General features: G+C 38.5%; 1 protein-coding gene across 1 annotated transcript in view; it reads left to right on the top strand.

The window, feature by feature from the left end:
- Positions 1-1,668: 1,668 nt before the first annotated feature.
- KMO (kynurenine 3-monooxygenase) overlaps positions 1,669-20,681 on the top strand; it is a 55,461-nt gene continuing 36,448 nt past the window's right edge. Inside the window, exon 1 of the mRNA XM_082658971.1 lies at positions 1,669-1,806. Coding sequence (XP_082515097.1) covers positions 1,732-1,806 — 75 coding nt within the window. The 5' untranslated portion in view covers positions 1,669-1,731. The remainder of the gene's footprint in view (positions 1,807-20,681) is intronic.

Raw genomic sequence — 20,681 nt, 5'->3', positions numbered from 1 at the left:
TAACTGTGGTTTATTTTGGAAAGTTAAAAATATGCATAACCAGTATGTAATTCCTATACATACTCATATGTACGTGCACTACATCATATATACAAGGTTGGTCAAGCAGCAGCATTATTCAAAATATTAAAAAATTGGAAACACCCAAATATCCATCAGCAGTAGAATGGATACATGAAAACGAGTGAACTAGAACTCCATGGAATAACACAGATGGATCTTAAGACGCATAATATTGAGAAAAAAAGCAAATTTCAAAGAAAAAAACCCAACATAAATTCATTTACAGTAAAGTTTAAAATGAGGCAAAAGTGCAAACCTAAAGTATTTTAAGGATACTTGTATGAATGGTGGTTACCTCTGTGAAGAGGGTGGTGATCAGCAGGGAACACATGTAGACTTTTGGGGTTCTGGCAATGATTTTTTGTAGCCTGAGTAGTGAATACATGGGTGCTTGCTTTACAATAAGTTATTGTACTCTACACTTGTGTTTTATATACTTTAGTTTTTTGTGTTACAGTCCACAATTTTAAAAAACAAATGAAACTGTTCTCTGTATGTTGGAATTCTTGAGGTTATGTTGTAAATGAAAAAATAGAGCGTGGAAAAGTATGTAAAATTGGCCACTATTTATGAAAAGGAAGGGAGGAGGAGGGAGAGAGAGAGAGAGAGAGAGAGAGAGAAAGAGAGTGCTGTTTACAGAAGAGTAGGGAAACCCAGACACCAAAACAGTGGATGTCTCTGGGCAGGAGAAATAGGTGGCCAAGGGACAGGATTAGAAGAAAAATGACTATTCACTGTATACCCTTTTGTGCCTCTTGTATTTCATACCATGTGAATGTAATATTACCTATTGTAAATAAATAAATAAAAATTCCTAACAACTTCTTCTAGCAACTCTAACCATACTTATCCACAAGGGTCACTATTGAATGATGTCTAACTCTAGTTCCTCACCAGGGAAGAACCGTTCTGAAGTCTGTCTGCCCTCACCAGGGAGAAAGCATCTTCATTTATGTTCTTACTTTATTTTACACATCATGCTCCATTTTAAAGAAACCCTCAATTCAAAAATATGCACAAAAAATTTAAAATATGCTTTTAAAATGGGGTTAAGACAAAGAAGTGGAAAGATAATATGAAACCATGAGTGAATTTATAAAAAGCATAATATTAACCATCTCCCCTAGAGTTAATGCACAAATTAGATTCTAATGTTTCTAGCATTTGATGCAAAAAAAGACAATCCATGAGGACCATTTAGCTGAAATTCCTGACCAGTCTTAATAACAAGAATAATCCACAGATCAATTATGAAACCATGCCATCTTCCTAAGAAAAGTGTAAGATGCTCTGGGACATGAGACCAGGGAAGTATCATTCATGGTTAGTCATGGATGAAAATGAAAGTAAGAATACACAGTTTAGAAAAGGAAGAAGAAAAGCTGTAAAACTGTGCTTTAAAAATTCTGTTTTACACATAAGATAGTGAGTAGCTTCACTTGTCTGGATTTTTCAAATTTTGATTATTGCAATGAATTCCCTTTTTTCCTAAAGTTGAGCTGATTGTCCTTTGGGCAACTAACGGGTTAAATGCTACCTTCTAAGTTCAAGGAAAATTAGCCTTGCTCAAATAATGCTGCTGGCTCACAATTGCAGGGCTTTGGGCAAAGACCGGAGGAAATCAGTGTGTAGGAGACAGTCTTCTCCGTGACAAGACCAGCAAAAATTATGGAAACCACTTTGGCAGTGATGGATTCTTCTGATATTCAAAGGAAAAACATAGCTGTCATTGGTGGTGGCTTGGTAAGAATCTCTTTGGATATATTATTCCTGTTAGCAGTATTATATTAATTATCATTACTCTTTTTTATTTGTTTATCAGAGATTAACTTCTTTAATTTTTTTCTTCCAGTTTTATTGAGGTATAATTGACATACAACACTGTATAAGTTTAAAGTGTACAGCATAATGATTTGACTTATATACATCATGAGATGATTGCTGCAATAAGTTTAGTGAACATTATCCCTCATCTCATACAGATACAAAATAAAAGAAAAAGATCTTCTGTGATGAGAACTCTTAGGATTTACTTTCTTAACTTTCATATATAATATATAGCAGTATTAATTACATGTTGTACATTACACCCTTAGTGCTTATTTACATTATAACTGTAAGTTTGTACTTTTTGACCACGTGTTTGTTGTCATACAGAGATACTATATAATTATTGACTATATTCCTCACGATGTACAGTTCATTTATCTTGTAAGTGGAAGTTTGTACCTCTAATCTTCCTTACCTATTTCACGTATTTTAATGATTATTACTAATCATTTGTAAGGATTGTTCACTTTCTTTTGAAACTTTTCTGATATTTAAATACACCTTTTTAAAATGTGGTATTAGTTTAGTTTGCTCTTTTCTAGAAAAGCGATTTTATTTCCATTAAATACAAAAGTGTCTGTTTTCCCCTGCTTTTTCAGTACAGCATTTTTAAAATAGAAAATAAAGCAAATCGAATTTGATTAATCCCCAAATTGGCTACTCTTTAAAAACAGATTATTAGTGTAAATAGTCATTTTAATCAAAACATTTGCCCCACTTTGGTTAATAACTCAGTTTATACTGTCTAATAAGAATAAAAGGGTCAAGAAACATGAAGTTAACGCAAAACTATCATGTTGAATGTTCACTAGTTATCTGAGTACTTGGGAGTAAAACCTGTTTAGTCACCTTATTTGGCTGGCGCAGTGGAGCTGGTCCTAGGGTGGTGAAGTTAGGCCTCCTCTCTCACAGAGCCGGTGAGATGAAGGGGCTGAGATGGCCCACATTTAGCAAGATGTAGGAGGGGGCTCTCCTCTGCTCTGTCGTTATTATATGAAAGCTAGCTCTGCTTAATGTGGGGCTGCATCAGCTAAACTGTATTTCCCCTCCCTTAGCAGAACTCCTATTTTGGAGTAAAAATATCCCCATTAGTTAAAGTTTAATCATTTTGGTTTTGCTTTTGGTCTAATGATTTGCAGGCCTTTAGCTCATTCATTCATTTACTCAACAAAAATTTATTAAGGGCCTAATATGTGCCAGACACTGTTCTGGGTTGTATATAGATCAGTATATTTTATATCGCACATAGAGTTATACAGTTTGTACTAATTCTGACTTTTGTTTTGCCTTCTTTCTTGTGTTTTCCCCAAAGTACGATGATAGTTCTAACTTTTCTGGTTCTAAATTTCAAAATGCTAAGGAAGGCTACCACATGTCTTGTTGGCCAATGCATGTGACATGTGTCATCATTTCTTATTACTTCATACCAGGCTTCAGTCCAGTTTTTTCCTTTCTAAATTTTACATAAAAGGAGAATTCATGTATTCAACAAAATCTTATTGGGTGCCAGCTATGTGCTAACATTGCTTTAGGTACTAGGGATACAGTGGTGAACATTCAGGGAGGAGAAAGACAATGGAGAAGAAAACGAATAAATAAATTCGGTGAGACCTAAGCACTATGAAAGAAATGCAAGCAGGGTAATGCGGTCGTGTCTTAACGGGTGTCCATTTAGAGTGTGCTCAGGGGCAGCCTTTCTGAGGGGGAGGCATATGACCTGAATGATGAGAAGGAAGGAACCATGCGAAGGGCTACAGAAAGAGCATCTTGGGTAGATGAACGACTGTCCGAAGAGAAACACTGAGGCGTAGATAATGGGCTGGGCACTTTCTTGGAGCAGACAGAAAGGCAGAAAGAATGAGAGTGGAGAAGAGTAGCTGCTGAGGCTGGGGAGAATGAAATAGCCAGAGATCCTAGGATCTTAGAGGGCAAGGCAGACAGATTTTATCCTAGACACAATGGAAAACCATTGGAAGATCTTAGGTAGGAAAGCAAGCTGCGATTTTAAGATTCCTTAGGCTGTTATGTAGAGAAGAGTTGGGAAAATTGTAAGAAGACCAGATACACCAGTTAAGAGGCTGTTGTGTTTGTCCAAGACTTGGACTAGGGTGGCAGCAGTGATATATCTTAAAATGTCTTAGAAGTCCAAGGGGAGATAACAAATATGTGATTGGATATACGATTTTGGAAGGCATAAAAATGGGTATCATCCACAGATTTCTCCCCGAATAACACTTGAACTCTTCATCATGTAAACACGTCATTATCTGTGCATGCATACATACATGTGCTAGAAAATAGAAGACATGAATTAATACACGTGTATTAACAGGCAACTAAAATTCCTCTGCAAAGGAATTCTATTTACCTTATTGCTCAGGTCCATGTCTAGGAATCATGTTCTTTTTTTCATTTTATGCAAACCCCATTCCTCTTTCACTCTACCAGTAAGCCTTGGTGGCTCTATATCCAAGATATATTTCAATTCTGGCCATTGCTAACATCCTAGTCCAGGCCATCAACACCCTTCATCCATAGTCCTGATTTCCTCCTAAGTGGTCTCCCAGCTTCTACTCTTATCCACAGGCAGTTACACAGCAGCCACTTTTAAATCATTAGTGTGATAATTATCACTGTTTGCTTAAAACCTTCCAGTGGTTTCCCATTACAAAAAAAATAAAATCCAAACTCCTTACCAAAGGCCCTACAGGAACTGAGCCTGTCTACCTGCCTGGCCTCATCTTTTCCCTGTTTTTTGTTTTTTTGTATTATTTATCAGTATCTGAACTTATACACTTTATTTGTTTTTGGTAAATAAAGGTAAACTCTTTATTAAATATCTACTCCAACTAGGATATAGACTCTTATGGCTGGAACCATACCTAACATTGCTTAATGTCATTATTTAGTTAGTATTTGATGGATGAATGAATGAGAGGAATGAAAAACTCTTCTTAATGATATGAAGGTAAAAGAAATTTCATATTGGATGGAAGTCTGAATATTGAGGAAATTACAAAAAAAACCATTGATTAAATAGAGCAATTCAAGAAGGTTAAATTCAATACATAAAGGACAAAATTATTTTCTTACCCATCTACTTCCTTGCATCTTCACTGTTGTGGCCTCTCCCGTTGCGGAGCACAGGCTCCGGACGCGCAGGCTCAGTGGCCATGACTCACGGGTCTAGCCGCTCCGCGGCATGTGGGATCTTCCCGGACCAGGGAACGAACCTGTGTCCCCTGCATCGGCAGGCGGACTCTCAACCACTGCTCCACCAGGGAAGCCCCCTTGCATTTTTTCCCCCACCTTTCCCATACTCTTCCTCCCCATGGACTGATCCTAATCCTTTATACTGTCTACTACATTAAAGACTCTCTCTGGGCCCCAGGGGAAAAAATGAAATGGAGCTGAGAACCTTTACTCGAAGTCCAAAGAATATAGTGAACGTATTTTTTTCCCAATGGTGCCTTGTCTAGTGAAAGATTACCCTTAGAATTTGTCTTTGCTCTAGTATAGTGATCATCTGATTCTGTGATTAACCAGTTGATTTCTGTTCTTTGAAGACATGTCAAGTCCAAAAGGTCAGAAGGAGCCAATAGATCAATGAAAGAATCTTACTCAGCAACTAAAGGTGAAAGAAACTGTAAACCATGGTCATAAATTGGTGAAAGTTGAGCTATTGAAGAGTGGAAAAAGATGTTAAAACAGTTTTTCAAGAACGTTAATCTGGATATTTAGCAAAATGACTGTATTGGCTTAGTTATCTTCCTTCTCGTGGGAAACACTGCTCCCAACCCCTTCCCCTGCAATGGTGATTACCTCCCCTTCCCCTGCAACGCACACAGAGCTTTGCTTGCCTTTCTCACAGACTGCATTCTGTGAAAGTTATAGATATGCAGAGTGTATTCCCCATAGAAGGTTTTTAACTTCATGAGTCTAAAGATTTTCTTATCTTTGGGTCCTGCTCCCTTTCCTTTTATGAAGGTTATCCCAGTGCCTTATACTGTCAAACACACTAAAATATTTTGTGTGCATGAATTTGCTTTCAGAACAAAATGGGGGATCATGCTGTTAGAAGTTATGGGCAATTAAAAGAAAGACAATATTTTTCATCAGAATGGAATCATAAGGAATGCGGTCCTTTGAAGGACTAATTTGAAAAACAATCTCTACTTTTCAGGCTGGAAGGAGTTTTACAGTTTTCCAATTCTAACAAGTTGACCTAGCGGAAAAAACTGCCACACAAGCTGCCTTACTTTGTGTTAGAGTGAGGTGTGTTTTCTTCCCAAAGCGACAAGCCAGAGAAGTCAAAAGAAAGGCCAACTATCCTGCACATGTGTCCTTAAGATATGTAGGTATTCAGATCCTTGGTATTCAGAAATGCTGCTTCTGAGGTGACTATTTTCAATGTTTACAGGTATGATGAAAATGACCAGAGATTTCAGTGACAACTACAGCTACTGAGCCCTCACTTTTTGGCTGAAGTTTAAGAGTTTTAGCTGAAAGGACTCTTAAGCATTCCAGCCTTAGCTGCAGCCTTCTGTTGAAGTATGTGTGCATTGTTCCGGCACACACTTTGAAGATGTATTTTAGGGCAATATTGAAGCATTTCTTTTGTCTCCCCTGCTGACAAGCAACCCCACTCCATTCTCCCTATGTTTGACCCAGCAAAATTCTCCATTAAGAGCTATTTAGAGGGTAAAGTCATTCAAAACATCAGGGTAAGGAGAGTTGTGCATTTTATGACTTACTGTCGTTAATTGTGCCCTCTCCCCTAGTATTCAAGTCATTGCCTTTGAAACTGCTTGACCTTGATTCTATGAGAGGTTGTGTCTCACTTCTATAGATGATAATTCTGTCACAGATTTATAGGCTCAATATAGTCCTGATACCAAATTGGCCCTAGATGGTGCTTTCTGCCCTTTCTCCCTAGGATCTTTCCCCTCAGAGCTCACTCTTCACTCAGCTCAGTTGGACAGAAAGAGCAGAAGACAGTGAAGAGGAGGAGGAGAGGCTGCAACCAGCTGGAAGCCCAAGAAATCTTACCCTCTCTGCATCTCGTTTGCTTCATCATGGGCAAAAACTAGGTCCCTAGATATTTTTTTCTTTTTCTACTTGTTTTATTTTTATTATTTATTTATTTATTAACATCTTTTTTTGGAGTATAATTGCTTTACAATGTTGTGTTAGTTTCTGCCGTATAACAAAGAGAATCAGCTATATGTATACATATATCCCCATATCCCCTCCCTCTTGCATCTCCCTCCCACTCTCCCTATCCCACCCCTCTAGGAGGTCACAAAGCCCCGAGCTGATCCCCCTGTGCTATGCAGCTGCTTCCCACTAGCTATCTATTTTACATTTGGTAGTGTATATAAGTCCATGCCTCTCTCTCACTTCTCTCCAGCTTATACTTACTGCTCCCCGTGTCCTCAAGTCCATTCTCTACGTCTGCGTCTTTATTCCTGTCCTGCCCCTAGGTTCTTCAGGACCAACTTTTTTTTTTTTAGATTCCATATATATGTGTTAGCATACGGTATTTGTTTTTCTCTTTCTGACTTACTTCACTCTGTATGACAGTCTCTAGATCCATCCACCTCACTACAAATAACTCAGTTTCGTTTCTTTCATGGCTGAGAAATATTCCATTGTATATATGTGCCGGTCCCTAGGTCTTTTAATTCTACCATTATGCTGCTTCTTTTTCATGCTTCCTCACTCACAGATCGCTAGCTTTGTTCTCAATGTAGTCTTCGTAAAAACAGAAATCAAATGTCACCCAGAATTTTTACTTTCTATAAAATAAATATTCTAGACACATATAAACCATCAAATGTTTCATAATCTTTGGTCAAGGTCTATATATAATTCCATATATAGGTCTATATATAGTTGGTTCAAGTGTCTACTTTTTATTTTATGCAAATATTGATGAGACAAACCATGTAAATAACTTAATTACCGTTATTATTATTGTTGTTCTACTAATATTAAAATAAACAAAACTCTATTCACTCCACTCTTATTTTCTGCTCTTCAGGCACTAAAATCTGTATATGAAAAACCTTTATTACTGCCCTGATATCTAGCAACTTCTACAAACAGAAGTAGAGTGGATTTATTTTGTGACCACAGACATCATCCTGCGGTTGCTCAATGGCTAGGGACAAGTTTTCATTTCACTCTACCAGCTTTCCTCAATCTCTTTTGTAATTTTGCTGTGCTTCATTTCCTCCCACCAAACAAGTTTTCTTTCAGCTATCTTGCTCAAGTATCTATATTTCTCTAACACACCAGACTAACATTTTGAGATTTTTTTTTTTGTTTTGCTATCCTGATGGACTTCTAAGTTGCCTCATAAATCCTGTTCTCACCTACATAAAACAGAATTCCTTGCTCAGAGTTTATTTCATTTGCTACCTGATGAGCAGTACCTGGAATGGAACCAGTAACTCTAGACAGATCAAAGTATTATTAACTCCCTGCAAGGAACGTGTTTTGCTTTCCTTTTCATTGGTTCCGAAATACTCTGTTTGTCCATCTGGCCATAAACATCTATCCATCCACCTATTCATCTATCTGTCCACTCAAAGAAAAAAAAGCACTCCTCCACTGTTGATGATAATCTAAATTGGTACTTTTTTCTGGAAGACAATTTGAAAAAATACATGCTGATTGTCTTAAAAATAGGGGGGAATTGTGGAAAGCAGCATCAGCTCTCTCTCTCGAAGTCAGCCTCAGCAAGGCACTGCATTTAGAGGAACGATCGTCCTTCAACCTGAGGGGAATTAAAAGCATTAGAATCTTTAACGTGGTCCCCCCAAAACACCAAATCTGGAATATGTTCAAAACCTGTAACAAAACCTTCTAAAAATCTCACTCACTCTCAATCTCTTTCATGTACTTTGCAGCTATTCCAAAAACAAAACCAAAGAAAATACAGCAAACTCCTCCCACACTCCAGGCAATCAAAATCATCTCCTCCACTTATCTCAGATTTTCTTCTCCCTCCTTTCTTGTTACCCTGTTATATTTATTCCATTCCCCCCTGGTACTAAGGCCTAAGAACCAATGGGGCAGACAGAAAGAGGGTGTAGATCTCAGAAGTTTCTGAGAGTTTGGTCCCTGCCACTAAGACTTGTGCTTTGATGGACCATTTCATTACTGTGATTTTATCAAAAGAACTCAGTGGGCGCCATGCAATCATTTATAATCCTAAAAAATTAAAATAACTCAAATGTACAAATATAAGGGCATTGCATACAATGAAATGTAATGCAACTATCAAGTATTATGATTTAAAATATTTTATGACTTGGAAATATATTCACAGTATACAATTCATTTTTTAAAGGAAATTATGAAATAAAATATATATCCTGCTACCATTTTAAAAAGAAATATCGTTTGCTTTACATACATAGAAAATCTTAACACCGGTTCTCCCTGATGGTAAGATTGTAGGAGATTACATTTTTCTTCATGTTTATCTGTATTTTCTAATGTTTTATTAAAAAATGTTAAGGTTTTTACTAAGTATCAGGTCTGTACCAGAAATAGAAAGATTGATAAAGTACAAGCCATACACCACATATCATTATTCCCTGGGCACTCACAGCCTGGTGGGTAAGTCAGACAGGAATGTAAATAAATAATTTAGTTAATTATGAGAGACGTTAAAACACACACACACACACACACACACACACACACATATATACATCCATGGAATTAAAGAAGAAAAGACAAGTCTTTTGGAGTAGGAGAGATACTGAGAGAAATTGCACAGAGGACATGAGTCTTGAATGAAGGCTAAAGCAGAAAAAAATAGTCCAGGCAAAGGGAACATTAGATTCAAAGGCACATAAGTATAAAAGTGCATGGCATATTCAGGAAATATACAGTGACTTTGGTATACCTCTTACAGATAGTACAAGGGAATAGCAAAAAATGAGCTGGAGAGAGAGGCTGGGTTCCCATGTAAAAGTCTTTTATGCCATGTTGAAAATTTGGGACTTTTTCCTAAGGAGCCATTAAAGGATTTTAAGAAAGAAAATGCATCATTTGATTTCTGTTTTAGAAGATAACTAGCTATGGTGGAAGTATGGCTTAAATAGGTAGAGACTGGGGGGGAGGGAGAGTTATTAGAAAACTTGTAGTAGTCCCAGTGAAGGGTAATGGCGTTACATACACAATTCTAGCAGATGGAATTGTTACAAAGTATGAAGACCTTTTTTAAAAATATATTTATTCATTATTTATTTATTTAGGCTGCGCCGGGTCTTAGCTGTGGCATGAGAGATCTTCGTTGTGGCACATGGGATGTTTTGTTGCGGCATGTGGGATCTTTAGTTGCGGCACGTGGGATCTTTATTTGCGGCATGTGGGATCTTTTTTAGTTGCAGCATGTGGACTTCTTAGTTGTGGCATGCAAACTCTTAGTTGTGGCATGCATGTGGGATCTAGTTCCCCAACCAGGGATCGAACACAGGTCCCCTGCTTTGGGAGCTCAGAGTCTTACCCACTGGACCACCAGGGAAGTCCCTGAAGACACTTTTATTTGCTTATTTCAGAGTAAGTACAGTTAACAGTCTTGTTCTTCTCATTACATTGCTATGTTCAAAGATCAAATTCTTCAGAGATCAAGCTATAGTTTCATGAGTAGGAGGTAGTAACAGACTTTACTAAAGTCTGTTTGGTGACAGACTCATAAACAAACAAACTCTGTGACTCTTAGGGAGAGTTTTATATGCTTCATTATGTTGACACTATGGGTCAACATAGGTGACACATGTTTAACATTACATTATCAGATTAATTTCAAACACATTATATTAAAAGGCATAAAAGGTATGACATGTTTATAATCATGTTGCCTCTTCCTGTCAAAGTCAGCATTTATAAATTAAAAGGTACAGTTTTCTCATGATCATTGGACACTTGAACAATCATTGCTGAAGAGGTCACATGGGAATCAGCAGAAAGTTAATGAATCCTGTTACAAAAAGCCACACCTGCTGAATGCTGAGCTTATCTCACTCACATTTATATAAAAGAAATTTTCAAATTATCTTTTAAATTGGTAAGTTAGGCATCAATATAATGGGCCAGGGTGAGTCAAAGCATATGACCTTTAAAGAAGGAAGTAAGACAAGAGGAAGTAGAGAAATGGAAGAACAATAAATTGGGTAAATCTATAATTACATAACCCAGGAATCTCATCAGAGCTCTGTTTAAGCAAACAGGCTAGAGCAGTTGTTAATAAAACATTTAATTTACAAATTATTTTATGATCAAAACTGTTTACTATTGTGGACTATTGGTGTTTCAAAAGAAATATAGAGATTTTTCATAATTGTCCATGTCATTAATAGAACTGTCTTAGCTCTGTCCAGGCTTAACTCTAAGAACTGGCATGAAAACTGCTGATTGCTCCCAGGAGTCTAACCCTGCCTAGTTTCTTCTCACCTCTCACCACCCTCCTCCCCTATTGATTTACAGGAACCAGCTGTGACTTAACTGAGAGTTTGTGGTGTGCTCAGAATGATGTACACACATTTTCCTTTGCATTTATATCTTTATGTCTTGCTAGCCTTTTTGCCTGTGTAACAACTAAACAAGGCACTTCATTCCTGATTAAGTGCATTTTACACAAAGTAAGAAGGAGAAATAAAGTTAGAGTCTGAAAAGTACTTTATTAGCCATGTTAACTAATCCTTCTAGTTGAATTTATGTAACATCTACCAATATTTTTTCTTTTAATTTTATTCAAACCTTAGTTATACAGAATTGGACACCTTATTATGACTGGTCTTGGAGAAGGCATTTTTGTTTATTCTTTTGTGTGTTTATTAATAATAATAAGCAGCAGTACTTTTGAACTCACCACTCAACCTGGAATTGATACATTGAATGACTTATAACAGCCTCTGTGCTTCTCTCCCACCCATTACATTGGCCTGAATCTCGTGTTTATCATTCTCTTGATTTTATATATATAAAAGTTTTATGTATATATGATATATGCTGATCATATATATACACACATAAATAATATGCTCCTAAAAATATATATTTCTGGTGCTTCCCTGGTGGCACAGTGGTTGAGAGTCCGCCTGCCAATGCAGGGGGGGCGGGTTCGTGCCCCGGTCCAGGAGGATCCCACGTGCCGTGGAGCGGCTGGGCCCGTGGGCCGTGGCCGCTGGGCCTGCGCATCTGGAGCCTGTGCTCTGCAATGGGAGAGGCCACAACATTAAGAGGCCCACGTACTACAAAAAAAAAAAAAAAAAATTCTATAAAATATATACTTCTAAAAATTGTTATATGCATGTATCTGTGGTTTAGTTGTAGTTGTCTTTATTATATGAGCATCACGCAGTATGAAGTCATCTGGGACATGTTCTTTTTACTTGTAGTGTTACTAATATATTCATATTGTAGTATTTTATTGTGTAAATATATCATAATTTATTTGTCCATACCTCTGTGATGGCTATTTAGGCTGCTTCCAGTATTTTGTTTATTTTTAGTTATGAAAACTGTGGCTCTGGATATCCTGGCATGTGTCTCCTGGAGTTTCTCTTGGGTATATGCCTTGAAGAGGAATTGCTGATTTGTCAGTTATGTGAATACTCAACTTGAGATCATTGCAAGCAATGCGTAAGAGATCCTATTGGCCCTCATCCTCTCTAGCCCTTGATATTTTCATGAACCAAGATTATATTTAACCCTATTGTGTCCATATCACCTGAGGTTCCTTCTTTTCCTTCTACCTCATGAGGAACCATTTATACACGCTCAATTGGTAAACACAAGAAGTGTTAGAGAGGTAGAGATCAACACTTCCAACCTTAGAAAGGATTGAAGGAGAATCTCCACCTGAGTCAGCTTCATCTCCCAAGATCCTGGAATCAAATTTTGGTCAAAGAAAAGTAACATAACATACCCATGAAAGTAGACCATTGGCCCACCATTGGCTTGGAACTGAGCCTGTTCTGAACTCAGTCACTGAGACTCTTGTTTGTACGTCATTTGTTACAGCTCATTTACTCTATAATTCAAGTTGAATTCCCAGGAAAGAGATGAATGGATTTCTTGCTTCTGAGTCTCAGTTTCTCCACTTTTCTGTCATTGTCACCAAAGGCAAGTTCGTCTGCCTGACACACAGTGAGGCCAAACAAACCAAAATGTTGGAGTTTGGAGCAGAGGAAGATTTATTGCAGGGCCATGCCAGGAGACGGTGGCTCGTGCCCAGAAAACCCGGAACTCCCTGAAGGGTTTCAGCAAAGCATTTTTAAAGGCCAGGTGAGGGGTGGGTATCGCAGGGTATGTGATCAGCTCATGCACAATTCTCTGGTTCATTGATAATGAGGTAACAGAGCAGGGTCACAGGGGTTAACATTATCAATCCTTAGGCTTCAGGAGGTGTGGGGGCTATGTGCTCATGGTCACCAAGTAGTTAACACCTTCCATTTGGTGGGGGGGGGGAGGGGTTCACATCTGTAAAACAACTCAGAAAATGTGCATCAGATACTATTATCTAGGTACTTCAGAGAACAGCTAAAGCAGAGGACATGGCGGAAGGGCATGCCCTGGGAAGGCCCTAAAGGGTCCTGCTCGGTTACACAATTTCCCTATATTAGGTTCACTGACCTTTCATTGTTTAGATCGTGGCTTTTGTATCCTACTGTCTTTCTCCCTGGTCTGTTTTCCCAGTAAGAAAAACTCATTTCTAAATTATTTCCTCTAGCCTCATTCCAACTTTCCTGACCCAGTTGGTCTCCTGATCAATATCCTTCCCCTGTCCTGCTTTCCACAAACATAAAAGAAGCAGTTATGATTATAATACTGTGAAAGAAAGAGGAGTTTCACAAACCTTTCTCTTTTCCTTCAGTGAGACTTATTCTATCTAGCCTTTCTATTTTTTTCCCTAATGCAATAGAGCAATTTAGCCTTTGGAAGAAATTTATTTTATTGTATGAACTTTAGTTAGCTTACAGTTTTTCTTTTCCTTGATACAACTTACTACTATTGCCCTTACTAGATATTCTTTAACACACATGTGAAAGGAAGATAGGCAGGCAACTTTTCGTAAGCTGGAAGAAATCAGGGGAGGAAAAAAGGGAATTAAGAAGATCAAAGGAGGGCTTCCCTGGTGGCGCAGTGGTTGAGAGTCCGCCTACCGATGCAGGGGACACGGGTTCGTGCCCCGGTCCGGGAAGATCCCACATGCCGCGGAGCGGCTGGCCCCGTGAGCCATGGCCGCTGAGCCTGCGCGACTGGAGCCTGTGCTCCGCAACCGGAGAGGCCACAACAGTGAGAGGCCCGCGTACCGGAAAAAAAAAAAAAAAAAAAAAGATCAAAGGAGCTGTGATTAGTGAAACACAAAAGAGTCCAGGGCCTTGCTGGAGAGGTGTGAAGAAAGGCATGAAAAAGATATTAAGACACACAGTTTTTTATGCCAAGCACCAAGTCATACTGTCAGCTGAGATAGCTTGATCACTGATGAGAAAATGATGACAATACAAGGTGAAGTCACTTCAGACTGAGGGATTAAGAGGGAAGCAATTTGTAATGATCTCTTCAGACACACCAAATGTTAGCAAGTAATGTGTTCTCAATTTAAGTAGTGGCTACACAGGAAAAAAATGGTTTGCTTATTTATTTATTTACTTACTTTTTTTTGTTTGGCTGCACCGGCTCTTCGTTGCTGCGCACGGGCTATCTCCAGTTGCGGCGAGTGAGAGCTACTCTTTGTTGCAGTTCTCGGGCTTCTCATTGTGGTGGCTTCCCTTGTTGTGGAGCACGGGCTCTAGAGCACGCAGGCTTCAGTAGTTGTGGTGCGTGGGCTTAGTTGCCCTGCAGCATGTGGGATCTTCCTGGACCAGGGATCGAACCTGTGTCCCCTGCATTGGCAGGCAGATTCTTCACCACTGGACCACCAGGGAAGTCCTTACTTACTTATTATGACTATATTTTTTAGAACAATTTAAGGTTCACAGCAAAATTAAGGGGAATACAGAGATTTCCCATATACCTCTGGCCCCATTATCAACCACCCCCACCAGAATGGTATATTTGTTGCAGTTGATGAACCTACACTGATACATCATTATCACTCAAATTTCATAGTTTACCTTGTTCACTCTTGGCGTTGTACATTCTGTGGGTTTGGATAAATGTATAAAATTAGGGTATCATACAGAGTATTTTCAATGTCCTAAAAATCCTCTATGTTCTGCCTACTTACCACCCCTTACCTCTGGTATATTTATTTAACAAAATAATTCAACATGGATTTCTTGGTTGGCCTTTCAGGATATTAAATATGTGAATTGCTTTGCAAAATTAAATTTTTAAACTTTCCACACACTTAATGGTTTAAATAGGGACTGACTACAAAATAACCATCACAGTCTACAGAAATTGAATAACATGAAGAAAGTTAGGTGGCTGCAGTATCCATGGTGAGAGGAGACACAAGCCCTGAACCATCAGATTATTAAGAAAAAGAATATCTAAGTGCTTAGATGCTAAGTTGCCTTGGAGCAGAGGAAAAAAAACTTAGGTGGAGTAAATAGAAGAGGACTCAGGTCCTCCTGTGCCTACAATTGTACTAATAGGGCCCCTAAACACTGCCCAGGTGCAACCCCTCTCCTTAATCCCCACATCCACTGGGGGCTGCTGAGAACACAGCAGCCTCACATCTCAGAGCTCCTCTAGTTAAGTGTGCCCTCGCAGGTGTACCCTCATCCATATCTGTGATTCCTGTCTCCCTGCTGAACTTCTCTTTTCTCCCTTCCCTTCCAAAATCTTCCACAGAGCCCACTGGATCTGTTTTTTGGTAGGCAAAATTTCCAGTATTTTTGCTTTACTTATTGCATTTCCCCTCAGACTCCTGGCCTTAGCTTAAACCTGAGGACAGCAGCTCTCTTGCAGCCTTCTCCCACAGCTCAAGTATCTCAAGATTGGGAGTTGCCATGGTACCCTTACTCTACACCGAAACTTCCAGCCCTGTCTCCATTTTTATGTGCAAATCATTTGAGGTTACTTATACTACTTATATCACCTCTGTCCCCTCACTGTGGTCATCAATCAACCTCTAGGCCACTTCTACCCAATACTGAAGACTTCATAATCTTTTTTCTATACCCCAGCCCTGACATCACACTGAGTGACTATCAAAGTTTACATTGATGACCCAACCAATTCCCTAGCCTGTTAGTTCCTAGAACTCTGTGCTTTCAATCCCTTCCACCTCCATCATACTTCAGTCTCCAAGTCCCATGACCACATCTTGGACCTCGACCTTGTCATTCCACAGAAGTGCCTCATCTACGATAATAGTGTTGGATTTAGGACTCTCTGTTCAAAGCCTCCTAACTTACTAGCTCTCTCATTCAGTTGCTTCTCCTACATCTATTCTTCACAGGGAACTCCAACTCCCCCCATTTATCAGTCCTCTCTGATTTCCTTTCATCCCATCCAACTTAATTGTTATTGTTCATCAATCCACATAATACTTCAACTCCTTGCTTTCTATTCCATCCAAATGGATGGATCCCACTCTGCTTGACTCCAGTGGTTTTCTTCCTCTCCATAGAATCCAAGCTGTTCAGTGCTACAATGAAAAAAATATAACAAAACCTCAAATCTTGGGGCCACTCTTAATTCATGGTCTCAATCTTCAACTGTATGCTATTCACCAATACTTCTACTTTATTGATTAAGAGCCTGTGTTCTGGAGACAGATTGGATCCATTTGAATCTTGATACCAACTCCAGCACTCACTAGCTGTGTTACCTTAGGGGAGCCACTTAACTTCTCTGTGCCTCAATTTCCATATCTGTAAAACAAGATAATAAAGTATCTACTTCATATGGCTGCAGAGAAGATTAAATGAGTTAGAGCAATGAATGAATGATACATAACAACTTCTTGTTGGGTTTGTACATTATTATTATTGTTTCTTTAATTGGATTTCTGTTTTATTCTTTCTAGTAGTTATTTTTAACCTTTATCATGTGTTCCTTCTGCTTAGAACCCTCTTCCTCCTGACCCACCCACACTTATTTGGCTGACTCCCACTCAATCTTTCAGTCTCAGGTTAGATTTCATTTTTTTCTGAGAAGTCATACCCTATCTTACTCTGTAACCCTACATTTGGCTTAAGGGTCCTTTCTCCGTACTCTCATAGCTGTACTTCCCCCACCATGCTATTTATCACTGTGTTATAATCGACTGTAATCCCCTTGAGAGATCTAGATATATCTTGCTCTTGGTTGTATCCTTAGCATCTAGCACAGAGCTGGCACATAGGAAAAAATCAATATATATGTGCTAAATAAATATGTGAATAATATTTGAAAAAATGAAGATCCAGCCAAGACTGTGAACTCCCTTGGGGCAGCCATTATGTATTATCTTTGGATCACTTTTAATGCCTAACAAATATTCTTGTAATACTTAGGAATCAATAAATATTTTCCAAATAATCATTTTTCTATATCTCTTGAAAGTTGTTTTTAAAATTCCAAAGGATTCATACTCTTTATCAATTTGCTTCTTCTCTACATGTCAAAATAGTTTCATTCTTCAACTCAACTGAAACATAGTCTTCTCCAGTAAGCTTTTACCAATCCCTTTGTTCTGGCTATCTATTGCTGTGTAATAAACTACCCCAAAACTTAGTGGCCTAAAACAACAATCTATTATTACGCCTCACAGTTCTGTGGGTGTTCTGCCATGTACCAGGGGCTGCAGTCATCTGAAGGCTTGACTAAGCTGGATGTCCAAGATGGCGCACTCCCATGGCTGGCAGTTTGTGTTGGTTGTTGATGGGTGAAACGCTCAGCTGAGGCTCTTAACTAGAGCAACTGCATGGGTACTGTCCATGTGGCTTGGGTTTCTCACACATAACAGCCTCCAGATAGGTACTCTTCTTATATGATCACTGGCTTCCAAATGGCAGGAAGCAGAAGCTTCCAGGCCAGCTAAGGACAATGCCTGGAAATGGCTCAGGTGTCGCTTCTACTGCATTTTATTGATCAAGGCTATCACAGGCCCTCCTGGATTCAAGAAAGTGAAGAAATAAACTCCACTTCTTGCTGAAGGAGTGTTGAGATCAAATAACAGAAGAGGTATTGTTATGACCATCTTTGAAAAATACAATCTGCTAGATCCCTTAAGGCAAAATTAATCTCTTTCTTGTATGTTCTGTAAGATTTCCTTTAGTCCTTTTTTTTCTTTCTTTTAACATTGATTTCCACCTCTGGGCTGAGAATTATTTTGCAGGGAAAGGTATCTCAATCTATATGCACAAAACATTGGGTAAATGGAATAAAATTATATGACTAAAACATATAATTATTTAAAAATTATATATAAATGTTTTATGATTAAATTTATTATATATATATTTTAACCAACCCATATATGAAATCCAGATACTGTGGGGGATCTGCAAAATTTTTATATAAAATCTACTAAACATTGATTAGTTTATATGTTTGTCTCTTCTTGAACTAGATTAAACTAGATTGAACTAGATTGACACCTGAACTAAATTATGTGTCAGTGGGCCTGAGTACTTAGCTTGACAATCTTTAGATCCCTAAAATCTAGCAGATTAAATCATGCATAACAGATGCTCAATATAATTTGGCTTGGTTTGGTTATAAATTTTATTTAAAAATGTAATCTCTACCATTCATTTATACATTCAACAAATATTGATCAGGTACTGATTATGTTGCAAACACAATGGTTTTGGGCAGGGATAAAATGGTGAGCAAAAACAGTTTGCAGCTTAGTGGGGTAGACAGATATTGATTATAGAATCACCCTAAGGATGTAAACTTTCAATTGTGATAAGCACTTTGTATTAGTTTCCTAGGGCTGCCGTAACAGAATACCACAAACAAGTGGTTTAAAAAATAAATAGTTATTGTTTCACAGTTCTGGAGGCTAGAAGTCTAAAATCAAGGTGTCAGGAGGGTTGGCTCCTTCTGAGGGATGTGAGAGAAAGATCTGTTCTGGGTCTCTCTCCTTGGTTTGTAGATGGACGTCTTCTCCCTGTGTCTCTTCACATCATCTTCCCTCTATGAGTGTTTCAGTATCCAAATCCCCCTTTTTATAAGGACTCCCATCATATTGGATTTGGGGGCACCCTAGTGACCCCATTTTAACTTAATTACTTCTGTAAATACCTTGTCTCCAAATAAGGTCACACTGAGTTACTGGGGTTAAGACTTCATCATATGAATTTGGGGGTGTCACAATTCAACCCTTAACATTTCTCAAAGGAAAAGTCTGTAGCACTATGAGAACTCATAAGAAGGGGTTTGAGGTAGTTAGAGTGGCTGAAGAAGGCTTCCTTAAGGAAGTAAAGCTGAGTGGAGACCTGAGGATGAATGGGCATTTACTAGAAAAAGAGGAAAGAGAAGAAGATTGTTAGCCACAGAAATCTTTTGGTGAGGGAGAGCATGATGAGTACAAGCAGCTGAAAGAAGGCTAGCAAAGCTGGGGCAGAACAGTGATGTGATCTCCATAATGTAAAAATATTATGGAGAAAATCTTAGGCCTACAATGATGTCATTTTTCTCTGAGAAGATTATGTTTGCTTCTGTCAGGTGGCTGTGGTTACCAGCAATCCCAGATGAACATAATCCAATCAGGGCTAGAGATGATTCCTAAGCCTACTTTGGTCCTTTTGATCATTGATTTATTTCCAGTTTACCCTACTTCTAAGATATACCTGTTTAGGGTTCTAACCCAAAGCCTGGGCATTTGTTAAACCCTCCTGAACAGGAGGTTGGGGTACGTGTCCTACACTCCAGATTTTGTCCCTCTAACTTCATGAATCTATCAAAAATTCTGTTGAAATTCTTTGCCTCCCCTGTAATCAGTAGATAACCTAGGTGTGGCTCCAAATGCCAAGTTCACCTGCCTGGGCTTTCTTTTTCTCTTAGCAGAAGATTTCGTTCAAATGACCTGTTTCACTATTACACCAAATGGCTGCTTGTGGAGAATCAATGGTCAAGAAGTCAGATGAATGCTGGTAGAATAAAAAGGAAACGACATTAATCGAGCACAATGATTATGATAACTAGCAGCAGAATGGTGAAAATGAAAAGAGATGGATAGATGGAGAAACATTACAGGGTAGAATTGGCAGAACTTGGAATGGATTGGATGTGGAGAATGAGAGAGAGAGAGGTGCCACAGACGACTCTTAGATTTCTAGCTTGAGCAACTGGATGGATGAGATGTCATTCACTGAGACATCCCATCCATCCCATGTGAAGAGAACTGACACAATTTGGGGCAAGGATCACAAGTTTCAATTTGTATCTGTTGATTCTGAGGTGCTTTGAGACATTTAAAAAGGTACATCAATTAAACATCTATATGCATGAGCTCAAAAAAGAGATCTGAGTGGGAGATGTAAGTTTTTGCATCACCATGGATGTGGAAGATAGATCAGGATGGAGGCTTAAGAAGCCCCAACATTTGATTGTCCTTCTTTGCAAGGGTGAAAGACAGAAAGAGGCAATGGCCAGAGATGTATGGCAAAAAACAGAAAATGAAGGAAATTTAGTGTTTCAAGAAGAAAGGTTAGTTAACAGTATTGAATGCTGCTGAAAATTCGAGTGTGATAATTAAATATAGATGGCGTTCTTAAATTTAAGTTGCTAGTGGTGAGGCATTAATCACTGCAACCTATATAAAGCTATTTAGGAGGGCAACGCTATAAAGCTTTGAGAAGACAATATACAAAAACGTT

This window comes from Grampus griseus (genome assembly GCF_964374135.1).
Source record: "Grampus griseus genome assembly, chromosome: 1".
In the NCBI taxonomy this organism is placed as follows: domain Eukaryota; kingdom Metazoa; phylum Chordata; class Mammalia; order Artiodactyla; family Delphinidae; genus Grampus; species Grampus griseus.
This window is presented reverse-complemented; position numbering and strand designations above follow the sequence as displayed.